This window comes from Sceloporus occidentalis, unplaced genomic scaffold, assembly GCF_023333645.1.
Source record: "Sceloporus occidentalis isolate IW3139 unplaced genomic scaffold, rSceOcc1.0.p SCAF_1, whole genome shotgun sequence".
Lineage (NCBI taxonomy): Eukaryota > Metazoa > Chordata > Lepidosauria > Squamata > Phrynosomatidae > Sceloporus > Sceloporus occidentalis.
This window is the reverse complement of record NW_028316981.1, coordinates 61,703,043-61,716,974: the sequence shown is the minus strand read 5'-3', so window position 1 is coordinate 61,716,974 and position 13,932 is coordinate 61,703,043. Positions and strand designations below refer to the sequence as shown.

The window sequence follows — 13,932 nt, the reverse complement described above, 5'->3', positions numbered from 1 at the left end:
CATGATAAAACATGTGCCAGTCTGAAAGCAAATCATTTATAAACACTCAGGAGACTCAGTTCTGTCACAAATGTTGAAAATCATAACAGTAAGCAAAGCAGTCCATGTGTTATAGTGGTTTGTGTGCTGGATTAAGACTCTGGGTGACCAGGATTAGAATTCCTGCTCAGCCATGAAAATTCACTGGGTAACTTAGAGCAAGTCCCACTCCCTCAGCTCAGAGAAAGGCAGTGACATACCTTTGAATACGTCTTGCCAAGAAAAACCTAGGAGAGGCTCACAATAGGCATGAGGTGACTTGAAAGCACATAAAAAAACAATATATATATATATATATATATATATATATATATGCATATATATACGTAATGAGATATCTTAGAGATGGGATCCTAGTCTGAACACAAAATTCATTTCATAGAACCTAATAATAATAGTGATAATAATAATAATTTGTTTTATTTATATACCGCTATACTGATCAGAGCGGTGAACAGCAAGTAAGCTAATTTGCCCCCAACAGTCTGGGTACTCATTTTAGCGACCTCGGAAGGATGCAAGCCTGAGTCGAGCTTGGGCCCTTTTGCTGGTCTTGAACTCGCAACCTTGTGGTTTTGAGTGAATGGCTGCAGTACAGGCATTTAACCACTGCGCCACCAGGGCTCCTTATACATATAGCCTGAAGGTAATTTTATACATTTTAAATAATTTTGTGTGTCATTTTGTGTGCACTGACCCATCAGAAAGCAAAGTTGTCATTTTCTCTGCCACCAATCAAAATAGTTTTGAATTTTGGAATATTTTGGATTTCAGAATTCCATATAAGGGAGACTCAACCTGTAATGATTCCTTGTACTAATGAAGACACCAACTATAAATTAGCAGTTTCTGAAGCAGCTCTTGTATCTAAATTTATGGAAACAACCCTTAAATATTGTCCTGTTAAAGGCGTTGTATTTTCTATATCCTTTCACAGATAAAAATACAGACATCAATGGGAAGTGCACCTCATCCTGACCACCATTATCTTCACATTATCTTCAACTGGGGTGGGGTGGGGGAAGCACCCACCAATCTAAATAATTCTGAAACACAGTATCCACAAATGTACTTATACGATAGCGTCATCCACAGTAACAATTCTTGGAGAATCTATGGATCTTCTGGAGTGACAAATCTTAAAACAATCAGTGAGAAAAATTTTACCATCAAACATATTGTTTCCCTTCATCTCACGGTTTTTATTCTAAATTATTATAATGCCAGACCTAGAAATCATGAAGCATGCAAGCTTTACATTGGAGATTAAATTCCCCAATAAGATTATTTTCAGTTGCAAAGAGGTTGGAAGACCATATGGTTACTGGCTCCCCACCATGACTGCAACATGGACAGATCTCTTTGTTAAAGATTATAAACAGGAAGAGGCAAATTTCCATGCAACAAGAATGTAAAAGTGATTCACAGTAAGAAAAAGGGGGAAATGTCTGGGAAGGGGAGGAATTAAATTTACAGGCACTCCCTTCCAAAAAGCTTTAGACTGTTGCTTTAAAAAAATCCCTTTGAGAAACTCAGTTGATGAACATACCCTTTAAGAAAAGAGCCATACAACTTACATTTTCTGAAGAGCATTGTCCATGGGTTTGACAGCTTTTTCTACTAAGGATGAAATAGATCCATGAAATCTTAAAATGAACGTCCCCTTAACTTGCTGTTAGGCAGGAAACTGAGTGACGACGAGCTTGTGAAAAAGTGAAAGTAAAATATCAAGAGCCACCCCAAGGCTTTGGCCAGCAGAGGACTTCACTGTGCCCTTGGAACACAAACCAATGCATGTTCTGTGCCATTCACCAGGGAAGGAAAAGTCAGTGTTGCATTTATTTGTCCTTTAAGTACAAGCAGTGAAACTTATGCAAGTTTTTTTTTACACACTTCAGTAAAGTTGTCAAATGTGTATACATAATCATTTCTGTTGAAATTTTCCAGCCTGATGAAAATTTCTTCCAACCACAAAATGTTTAAGATGGAACACTGTCACAAATAAATTGATACACTGTTAACAAAATATTGTTATGCTCACAATTAAGTTTTGATTTCTATGTAAATTGCTAAAAATATGCTGATGTATTGATATGTGAAAGGTTACAGATGCCCTGTGTGTGTGTATGTGCCTTCATGTTGTCAGTCAATTTATGGCGATGCCATAATTTCATATTAATACTCAGAAGTGGATTTCAGTTCCTTATTCATTGGTGGTCTCTCATCCAGGTACTAACTAGAGCTGACCCTACCTAGCTTCCAAGATCAGAGGGAATTTGATGCCTTTAGGGTATTTAGATCTTTAGCTACTGCTGAGCAATGTCCCATAGTAACTGCTGAATGAGTTTCCAAAGAGATATTTGACACAGCTTAAAAAAGAAAATGGAGGTGGGGTGGGAGAAAGAATCCAGTAGCATCTTTGAGACTAACTGGTTTATTTCAACATGAACTTTCATGAATATTAATTCACTTCTTCAGTTACATTGATGGAGTCTAATATGACTGGCCAGGTACTTGAGTACAATTACTATATACAGTTGGCCCTTCTTATACACGGATTTTTTATACATGGATTCAAGCATACACAGTTTGAAAATGTTCAAAAAAAGTAGAAATTTCAAATATCAAACCTTGATTTTCCATTTTTATAAGGGACACCATTTTGCTATGTCATTATATTTACTGGGACTTGAGCAAATATGGATTTTGTTATACAAAGGGGATCTTGGAACCAAACCCCAGCGTATAACAAGGATCCACTGTAGTATAAGTATAGTTGTCAGGGTAGGATCAGAATGTAGTAGGACATAGAAGATGCAAATTGTGACCCCCTAGGTTCAAAAAGTAGAGTAAGATGATATAACTCTTTCAAGTAGGTGTTCTTTAGTGTATGCAAACCATAGATCTGCTTACTAATAGACAGTTTCCTTGGAGTCAGAAATTCCTCCAAGGAGAATTCTTTGATTAAATTCCAGTAATGAAAACCTGTATATTAATAAATGTAATGTGCTAAGAAACCATTGGCTGGCTTCTTGTTCATCAGTTACGATGGCATAAGTCCGACTTACACCATCGCAGTTCATTGTTAAGATCTTTGCACATACTGGAAGTCTCTTCTAACCATGTAATGAACAAAAGCTTCCCTCAACCTAATTTGTAAGGAGTAGAGTCTCTGCTCCCACACAACACAGCCATTTCTATGTTGCCAGAAAGTGGGGATTGGGGTGGGGACATGTCCAACTTTTATCCTGTCACTGGATGCAGTCTCTGCAGATCCACAAAGGGTCACGCTGAAAAAAAACAGTGTGTCTCAAATACACTATTAGATTCCTCCTTCTCACCATCAGGAGACTCCGTAGGTATGAGGTTTGTTTGTTTCTTCTGCTTATATTCCACCTTCCTCCTGAAATGGGATTGAACCCTTTCCTGTAATGTTATGTATTACTTATATGTATTATGCTATTATTTCTTAGATTGTGCGCCATGGGCAGGTTACTCTTGTTTGTATGTACAGCGCTGTGCAAATCTACAGTGCTATATAAATAAAGCATAATAATAATAATAATAATAATAATAATAATAATAATAATGTGGCCTCTGGAAATTCTGGTTCCTGAATAATAATAATAATAATAATAATAATAATAATAATAATAATAATAATGTGGCCTCTGGAAACTCTGGTTTCTGACCTTTATCACCCCTCGATGCCTGCGGTGTATTGTGCCAGGTTGCAGCTTGCAGCCAAAACAACAAATTAATTCTCAGGAAAATTGTTTGAACTTTTTCTCACCCTCAGGACAACTGTTTGAAGTGAGTTACTGTTTTATACACATGCAGAATTATAGTCAAGACTGGGGGCTTTCTTGTTGATGCCCCAGTGACACTCCACAGTTAACACAGAAATGGCAAAAACAAAACACTCTGTGCCTGTCATTCTTCCCATCATTCTAAGATGATAGTTTTATTTTGGCACTAAGCTAGCCCAGGTAGGCTTCAGAAGGTTTCTGTACCATCCGGTGCCCCATCACTACCAAGTGAAATTTCTCTCACAGGAATGGAATTTCCAGTAATATTGCCTTGCTTGTGATCATCTCTTTCCTCTTTCAGAGCAATACAACACCATATTTTTGAAAAGCATCTAAGGATATGGCTACTTAGGATAAATATTTATTTTTAACAACTGGAACTTGCATGTATAGCTTTGCTGGGACCAACAAAAAAAATAGCATAATCCTATGTGACTCATGTCATGGGCATGAGAGGTGGTGATCCTCTGGTGGGGGTGGTTGGCCAGGCCTGTGGTGCCATTTTGTATTCCTGTCACAGTCCAGCCTGCCCCATTTTTGATGTAGGTAAGCCTGCCCCACTTAGCTGGCAGATACTAGAAGAGTTTAATTCAATAACTGTATTCCATTATGTGCTTGCTTAATAGTTTCAACTGCTTTCATCTTTCTCATGTGCTTCTTTCTGCTGATACATAATTTTTACACAAGCAATAAAAGAAAGGTCCAGGGGGTATACTTATCATAAACCAAACCATAATCGCAAGGGAACGAGAACCCCAAGCATCACCTGGATGATCTGAATGCAATTTTGTTACATGCTTATAACTCTGCAGTTTATTGTACCAGCTTGCTTAAATAAATCAGTGTTTTAATAACACCACCTCTGTAAATTCACCTGCCCTTCCTATTACTTTCCTTGGCTGTAAATGAATGTTGTAATAATCACAATCATAATCACAACAGGAGGAGAAGAAGCAGAAGAAAAGGCGGCAGCAGCAGCTGGTTAGTTACATTTTCAGTGTCTCTTCATCCTGTCAAGCACTTTCTCTGTGCCTTCTGCTATCATGCATTCCTATATTTAGACATAGTTTCTCTGTTCTCTACCCACTGCACTTTTCCCTATGTTCCTGCTGAACTGTTTCCATCACCTTCTGTTTGCATACTGATGTTTTAGCTTGCTTTTGTTTCCAAAGATATTTTGCATAATCTGCCTTTCATTCACTTAATGAAAAGGCAAATTATATGTCTTTTAAATAACTTTTTAAAAATACCATTAACACGGGTTCACTGCAGGATTGGAAGTTTGCATTAAAAGCCAAACAATAAATCCACAAGTATAGTTGACAACTTTTTAATTTTTTTAAAAAATGTTTATTGTAATTACTTCATATTTTTGTGCAAAAATACATTTTATAACTTCCTGGTTTGTTTAAAAAAAACAGAAGATAAAAAGAAATTTGCAGTCATGTGCTTCTGTCCTTGTTCATAAGGGAGTTCACATGCAGCAAAAGTACCAACAATTGAGAAGTGATATATATAGAAACATATGCCATAACAATTTACTATTAGTTCTTTGATGTAATCACTTTTTAAATTTTTTTGCAAATGGCAAAAATGGCAGCTTCCTGTAAAATAGCAAGACACATTGTTTTATTCAAATCAGATCAGGATATATTTTCAAATAACTCTGTTAAATCTGCAAATATATTCTGACATTTACTCTAGCAGATATATAGGAATAATCCAGTCATTTATTTCTATGCAGTCTGTAAGGCACATTCAGCAAGTATCGGTGTTCACATTTGGCTTTGGTCCAGCAAATCCTTCAATGTGTTTCTGAGGCCCTGTATCCAGGTAAATGAGTGTCCAGAGTTCCAAGTGTATCTTTTTCATGACTATAGACTTCTACAACATGTATTGTACTGATGGTATGCAAGGCAATACTATGACCTGGTACTAACTGTTGACCAAGTGCACCGCTAGTTTTGGCAAAATTCCTTTGTAAATAATTTTCTCCATAGCCATCAGTTCCTGTAATGTCTCCATTGCAGTCTTCATGGAAACTGTAAAACAAAACAAAACAGAAGATTTTACTCCCATTTGTGGGGAGGAATAAGGCAAGGCCTTGGTATGTTTTAACCACTGGTTTTCTCTTCTTTTTCTAGGAATAAAAGCTGCTCACAGTGTGAAGTGTACAATTAGGCCTGCTTTTTACCTGTTTTTAACATTAATTTAGAAACAACCATGAAGTAGGACAGCTGCCACACTGCAGAAATAAAGTGGTTCAACACCACTTTAGCTTCCATTTGTAGTTTGATGGGGCATTAGAGCTCTCTGACAGAGAAGGTTAAATATCTCACAGAACTACAAACTCTAAAATTCCAACAGTTAAAGTTGTCAAACTGCTTAATTTCTGCTGTGTGCTGTATAACTGACAGGAAGTAAAAAAGTACCCAGTGTATACAAATGCGTTAGAGAGATAGATAATTGTGGTATTTAATGGTACTTAAAATCAAATACTCTAAGTCCTTGTAATTACATAAAACAATCCCATACTCAACAGTTTTTTTAAAAAAAACTAGCCAGATTAAAACAATTATGTTTTGATTCGTGTTGATGCAGATTTCCCAAGGGAGAGACATTCATTGCAAGTATAATACAAACCCTATGTGAAACGAGGATATACTACATTCACTAGTTCCTGGAACAGTTAAGAAAAAAATGGCAGCTACATGAATGAAAGAGCTGCATGCTTTGCAATCTACAATTGTTGATGTGTGGACTTATGGGAAGTCTTGAAGATGTCACCTTGGACATGAGACACTGAACAGGTTATCTGAGGTGCCCACTGAGTCCCTGGGCAGAAGAACTACCACATCTATAATCAACTGTATTATTTAAAGACACTATGGCCTGGGACAGACCACCTGAAAAGGGTGGCCTGCTGGTGGCCTACTTTCCTCCAGAGGGAAGCCACAGCCGCCAAACCACACGGCTTCCCTCTGGAGGAAGAACCCGGGAAAAGTGGGTTCTTTTTCTGCTGCAGGGCAGACATAACAAGTGGGCCAATGGCACACTCATTACATAAGCGATGCGCAGCGATGTGCGGATGCCGCATGTCGCTTACGTAACAATGGTGGCTACAAGATCTCTCTACATACTGATTTTATAGACTAACATGGCTATATCTTTGAATATGGTTGGGGAGAGAGGGGGGGCTGCATCTACACTGCAGAATTAATGGAGTTTGACACCACTTTAACTTCCATGGTTCAATGCTACTGAATACTAGGATGTGTAGTTCTATACAGTTTTGGAGAGAGAGGGGGGTAATAAAATGGCATGTTAACCATGTTGTTTGCTTGACAATGTTGCAATTTACATATGCATCCTCTCTTTCCTCTGATAAGGTGAAGGCATTGTATGTGGCTTTCCTCCTGCCACTTTAGCTCTGTAAGAATAGGCCAGCCTGAGAGAAAGGGTGACTGGCTCAAGGGCCTGATGTGAGCTTGGATCTCTGAAGCCTCAGGGGCCATTCAGACTACTTTTTACCCAGATCAGGAACCGAATTATGCACGTGAAGTTCATATTTGCCCTGAATCTCCCACAAGCGAATCTGAGGCTTCCACACCCGTTTCGGGACAAATGCCCCTTAGCGTGGGTCATTTGGAAGCGGGGTAAAAGCTGTATCTTTTGGGGAAAAAATGGGTTTGGTGAATATGAACTTGCCCCCAATCATGATTGGGGCAAGTTCATGGGAGGGGTTTAGGTCAGAGGGAGGACAGAGGGCGGAACTGGAGAAAGGGTGCCAAGAGTGATGGAGGAGGAGGAGGAGGAAGGAGCTGGGGGGGGGGAGAAGGGGGCCATGGAGGGCAATCGGGGTAATGAAGCAGGAGCAAGAGGAGGAGGAGGATGGAGGAGCCGGGGGAAGAAGGGGGCCATGGAGGGCGATCGAGGTAATGGAGCAGGAGGAGGAGAAGGAGAAGGAAGGAGCAGGGTGAAGGGTCAAGTTCAGGGTAGGTCAGAGGGAGGGCACAAGACAGAGCAAGCCTCCACTCTCGCACCAGGCAGCTTTCTCTCTCTCTTTTAATTATTTTTTAAATTATTTTTGACAGACTGTGTGCATGTTTTTTTGCTACAGGTGGGTAGATAGAATGTGGCTGCCTGCCTTTTCACTTTCCCTTTCATTTCCTTGCTTCCAGCAGCAAGGCACTTTGCAGGAGGCTTTTTTACTTTGCAAATGCTACAATGTGAATGTTACAAACGTTTCTCTTTCCAATTTGGCAAACTGATACAGAATGCTTTTGTTACTGTCTTTAAGGAATTCAAGGGTAGCTGAGGGAAAGCAAAGGATGCATGGCATCCTTTTCTGGCATTCCGAGCTGAGGAATTTATTATTATTATTATTATTATTATTATTATTATTATTATTATTACATGTGTATGAGGCACTCTGGGGTGGCAAGGAGGGAGGATGCAGGATGCAGAGATGGCATTAGATTGCATTTTGGGATTGAAAATGGGGCCAAGGGAAGATCCATAACCTGCAGTGACCCAAATACCCACAACACACACACACACACACACACACACACACACACACAGAGGAGCTTTTTAAATTTGACATAATATGCACATACTGGTGCCTGTTTTTTTTTTTTTTTTAAAGGGGGGGGGAAAGGGGAGGAATCACCCATCCAGATGCCCAATCACTGTAAGAAACGTCACCTTGACGAAAGCGTAAGAGAATTTGATTGACAGCAAAGGAGCCTTTTTGTAAACCAGTTTGGCAAATGAGAACTCTCCCCAGAGCTGCATGGCATTCAGGGTTAAATTACCCTGAGGTAAATAGTGGGCACTTGCTTCTGGAGGGATTCGGGGGGAGGAGATCTGGATCTACCCAGTTCCATCCAGCGCAAATAGCTCAGTATGAATGGGGCCTCAGTGCACAACACGTCAGTACAAAATTTTTAACGCTTCTTTATGAAAGAGAGTGTGATGCCTTCATAAAAGCTGCTCAAGATATATGTAGGACAGGAAGCACAGGAAATAGAAGATTAAACTTAATGCAACATAACTGTTGTAATTTTGAGCCTTTACAACTGTCCAGACAGGTTCTTTGTAGTATCGGTATCTGAAAAATGACGACCATTCTTCAGAAGCCACATCCAGTGTTTCCTTAAATTAGCTTAGCATAGCAAAAGAGGAAATCAATATATTTCAATAGGAAATAGGTCAGAGCTGGGTAGATTGTTTAGCAGTGCTATAAACTACCACAGATGACACATTGTAAAATACAACACTCAACAGCAGGTAAATAAATAAGTTGTAGAAAAATCAAAGGGTAAAGATTTCCTAATCAAGTGCTGGTAATTCACACCCAGTATAAAACTATTATTGATTTATAGTTTTTGAATTACAAACACCTGCTTTCAGGATTTACAGGTAGTGCATCTCACTGAGCACTATATGTTGCCAAAAGCGTAGGTTTGTCACATCTCATACAAAGAATTTAGTTTACTTGTGATAATAATTCAAGTGATTAAAAGTCAAGAGACAAACTTAAACAGCAGAAAATGAGAAAAGGAACAGGAAGACAAAGTCACTTGAGGCAAAAGGCAGGGTTTCCTGTGATATTTATATCTGATTGCTAGATGCTGCTGCTTTCATTTTCAAGGTCATGGTTAGGAGGCTGATACAGCAGAAGCATTACTCCTTTCTTCAGTACACTAGGGGCACTGCTTGGAAAAGTTACTTCATTCAACTTTCATTGGCTATGCTGGCTAGGCTAAGAGTCATTAGCTGGCATTCTATATTGCCATTATGGAATCATAACTAGAGTTACAGATTTTACAGATCTCTATTCAGTAACACTGCATAGTCATAATCATGGTACTATTGTCATAAATGCCACTTCCACACCCCTCTTGACAAACAGCAGCCACATCAAGCAAAAAGTTTAGTTTAGCTCAGCTGCCAATCAGGACACAAGAAGGATGACATGTACAGCCATGCACTGTACAGTCAAGCACACTGGTGGGATGTGTTAGCATACTCTATATCCTCTGCATTGGATATGGGGTTTTATATTCAGTATTTAGCATCTAGGCATGTTTTTGAGAGGTTACAATGACCTTTGGAAGCTAGGTCATACTGACTTGAGGACATATGGGAGACCTAGCTAGATAAAGTTAAATGGGTTTGCTGCTTACTCCATCCTCCCCCAGGGTTTACATATATCCTCTCATAATGGAAACTAAGCAAGTTCCATTGCAAAGCAGTTGGACCATACTTACACCTCACCCCAGGCTGTGTCTTTATTCACTTTTCCTGTCCAACTATCCAGGGTTTGTCTCAAATCCTATCAATATTTTGTCACTCTGGAGTTAAAGTCATCAGTCGTTGTGGAGTCCTTTTGTCAATTCCATGGGAAACCCATCAAGTCTTTGTTCCACAATAGGATACTATCATGTACTCCTTGAAGCTATGAAATTGGATATAAATATCGGCTTCGGTTCTAGCCCCATGCACTCACACTTTGCCCCTGCACCCTGTGTGCACATAAGGTCCCTCTCACTTACTGTGTCACCCTCAGAGACTGTCTGAGCCACTCTCTGCCTTCTGTGGACCCTTCCACAGGCCTGGTAATTATTAACCCTTCTAATTCCCAACCTCTTGCTATCCAACCTTTCACACCTTTCTTTTTGTTAGCTTTGTATGGCTCCTAAGGTTGCATTGTTTTTGTGTCTTTGCATCCACTTTTGCACATTTCTAAAATAAAAACTTCCTTTTATATTAAAACCAGAGTCTCTCTGTTGTGAGTACTGGTATAAATAGGTGGAAAGATGCCCAGTTATCCACGTCTCACAGACCTCCTTTTGAACTAATAATCCCACCAAAATATCAAGTAGATGCTGACACTGTTGGTAGGGACCCCAAGTCTCCCCACCTTTTAGGGCAACAGCCCCAGTCAGCATCTGAACAGACCTCCATTGCTCAGTGTTCCTGCTGGTTGTTAAAAATGACATGTGGGCATTTATCATGACGACAATAGTGAAAACATCATCTTCCTTATGCCTCGATTGGCAGCTGAACAGATTTTTGCCCGATGAGGTGGTTGGATGTTAAAATAGGCTTGGGGACAGGCGATGTTACTTATCTATGCATTCATAACTAAGTACATTTGGCCCTCTGTTTGCACAGGGATCCGTTTTGGACCCCCCCCTTTGGGTGATCTCAGGTCCATGAGTTAGGAGGGGCAACTGTAGCTGAAATAGGTAGTCTACAAGAGTAACTTGTCCACAAGCAATGATGTTTCAATAGGGGCCTACACTGGAAGGAGAGAGATAATTGCTTAGCTGTCTTGATAATGCAGATATTCTTTTGTAAAATTAATAAAAGGTGTTGCACACTGAAACCCAACAACTGACTCTCAGTTCTTATTTACTGGACCAAGGTGTAATTGTCTAGGAAGCTTGTATGAGACACAAAGAAGATTTTCATTTGCAATGTGTGTAGCAGGAGATAGTCTTGATATAAAGGAAAAGCTCTCTCAGACATAAAGCTCTTTTTAAACAAAGTTTGGTGCTGTTTAAACAGAGTTTGCTTCCAAGCTTCTATAATTGATCCCAGAGTGATACTGTTCTCTAAAGTTTTATGATGGTGTGGCAGCACAAGATGTAATTTGGATGGCGTGAAAGAGGGTAAATACCTTGTATCCAGATAGGTTAAATGTTGCCCTTAAAAATATGCCAGATATTGAGTTAATACAACCAAGGAGATGAATTGAATGCCCTTGTAAATTCTAGTTGGAACATTCAGAAGGACGAGGCTCTGTGTGATTCATACAATTATTATTCTCTATGGGCACTGCTAGATAGGATGGCAGGAAAAGACCATATTCCCACAAATGTTCACTCTGCCATATAAACAAAAAAGTGTTTTCCTCATTCATTATTGTACTGTACTGTATCCTATACTGTATTATCACTAGCAATATTGTTTTAACTATTTTAAAATGCCAAATGTACTTTCCCTGTGACTGGGTAAACTCCATTGCAGGTGGATCTCAATTTGAGTTGCCCCAATTTACAACATTTGAGATTCATAACATTTCTTCAAAAACTAAATAAATGCAAGTCTCATTCACACTGCATAGCTCCCCAAGTGCACCTGTGCACCTATGTAGTTGAGCAAGTAAGGAGAGCCAAAAGAATGAGGAGGGTGGCGGAAGAGATTGGACGTGATATCCCACTAGAATACTGGGAAACATCCTGGGAGAAATCCAACAAATTTACAGCCTCACAGGACTTAATAGAAAATTATATAAAGGTTACAAACAGGTGGTATTACACACCGGTGAGGATTGCTAAAATATACAGATTAAAAGAGAGTAATTGTTGGAAATGCCAAAAAGAAAGAGGCTCCTATATAATATGTGGTGGGTATGCCCAAAAATTAAGAACTTTTGGTCAAGTATATATAAAACCATTAAGCACATGTTAAACATTGACTTTCCATCTGTGCCAGAACTATATTTATTAAACATGACCTCGGTAATAGATACTATACATGAAAGACGTTATTGGAAGATAATTTTAAACTTAGTAACATGTGCAAGGATCTTATTAGCTAAAAGCTGGAAATCAACATATATACCTACTTTGAATGAATGGCTAGTTAAAGTGTTGGAAGTTAAAGATATGGACTGTCTAACAGCAATAATCAATGATAAATCTAAAGAGAAGACAGAAAAAGAATGGGACCCAGTCAAAAAATACCAAGCAATAAGATGGGATATGAAAGAAGAAATGTTATAAGGTACTCTATTACTGTTAAATGGATATATTAAGGGGGAGGGATTTTTTTTACAGACTTTATAATGTTTGGAACAGCAATAAAGAATGAATATGTCATATTAGGAAACATAAGACAAACAGATTATATAGTATGTAAAATGATATTCAAAACAATTCTTCGGAAGCAATAACATCATTATAGTTTATAAACACAGAAGACTGCTGATGATTACAGAATTGCATGGATGTACACAATTTAAATGTAAAGGTACAATGTTTTGTTTATTTGTTTTTTCTTTATAATAATAAAGACTAAGAGCGGGGGAAAGAATGAGGAGGGTGGGTTGAGAAAAGTGAAGCTTTTTGGAGTTTTGGTAAGGAGTTATGAATACTCAGCAAAGGTGACTGAACTGATTTTTTTTTTCATTTGCTAACTTTGGGAAAAAGGGTGCAAGTAAGCAACTGAAGTCTTAGTATTCCTGGAAGGAAGGAGTCTTTATGAGTGTGAAGGGAAGAAGAAACTAAAATCCTGGAGTTTATGTGTGGCTGGAAAAGGTTTCCTTTGCTTGCTTAGCAGCAAGATAGCAAGTTGATTCTGCTTTTTTCACTTGACAAGCCTGCTGAAGCAAGCACAGCAAGAGATATCTTCCTCTGCTCCTGTTGTGCCCTATGCACCTGCTATAGAAGACATAGCAGGACTTTATCACACAGGAAAAATTGGACGTTTAAACTGGTCACAATGCAGAGTCATCCAGAGCATTAGGGACAATTTTGCAATTGCTTTTCAGATGATGCTGCATACAAACTGGTCAGAATCCAGGCCAGTGAGGTGAATCAGTAAAATAGCATTTTTGCAAAAGTACTATGTTTTCATGTCCAGTTCATTCATGAATTAGCTCTCTTCACATAATTGCAGAAGTCTGAAAACCAATTCCCCTATTCTCTCTGTTCCCAGATTTCCCAGGGTTTCTTGCTGTGCCCTGGAGAGGAAGGCAGCCTTGTTCTTAAATGGATGCATACACACACACACACCTCTTTCCCTCACACGGCTGCTCTCCTCCTCTTGCAGTCTCTTAAGGGAACAGCTTGTGGGATAGCAAGAAAGAGGACGTTTTGGAATTCCTCCTGTACAGGAGGAAGAAATGGAGGGCATGTTTTGGAAAAGGAGGGCATCTGGGAGTTTCAGCCCTCGCTGAAATCAGGCAAGTTTATTGACCAGCCTCCTTCTCTTTTCCTCTAGTGTGTGCGTGTGTGTATTTGTGGTTTTAAGAGAGTTTGCAAAGGGAAACCTCAGCCTACTTTCCTCT

The 13,932-nt window shown here is 39.1% G+C and overlaps 2 protein-coding genes across 3 annotated transcripts in view; both read right to left on the bottom strand.

Annotated features, from left to right (window-relative positions):
* Positions 1–1,739, bottom strand: part of LOC149321475 (caspase recruitment domain-containing protein 19-like) — a 39,908-nt gene extending 38,169 nt beyond the window's left edge. For both annotated transcript variants that reach the window (XM_089498209.1, XM_089498344.1), the window contains exon 1: positions 1,617–1,739. In XM_089498209.1, the coding sequence (XP_089354335.1) occupies positions 1,617–1,632 (16 nt within the window). In that variant the 5' untranslated portion in view covers positions 1,633–1,739. The remainder of the gene's footprint in view (positions 1–1,616) is intronic.
* Positions 1,740–5,219: 3,480 nt separating this feature from the next.
* Positions 5,220–13,932, bottom strand: part of LOC149321474 (uncharacterized) — a 127,004-nt gene continuing 118,291 nt past the window's right edge. Inside the window, exon 6 of the mRNA XM_089513267.1 lies at positions 5,220–5,890. Within this exon, the coding sequence (XP_089369393.1) occupies positions 5,653–5,890 (238 nt within the window). The 3' untranslated portion in view covers positions 5,220–5,652. The remainder of the gene's footprint in view (positions 5,891–13,932) is intronic.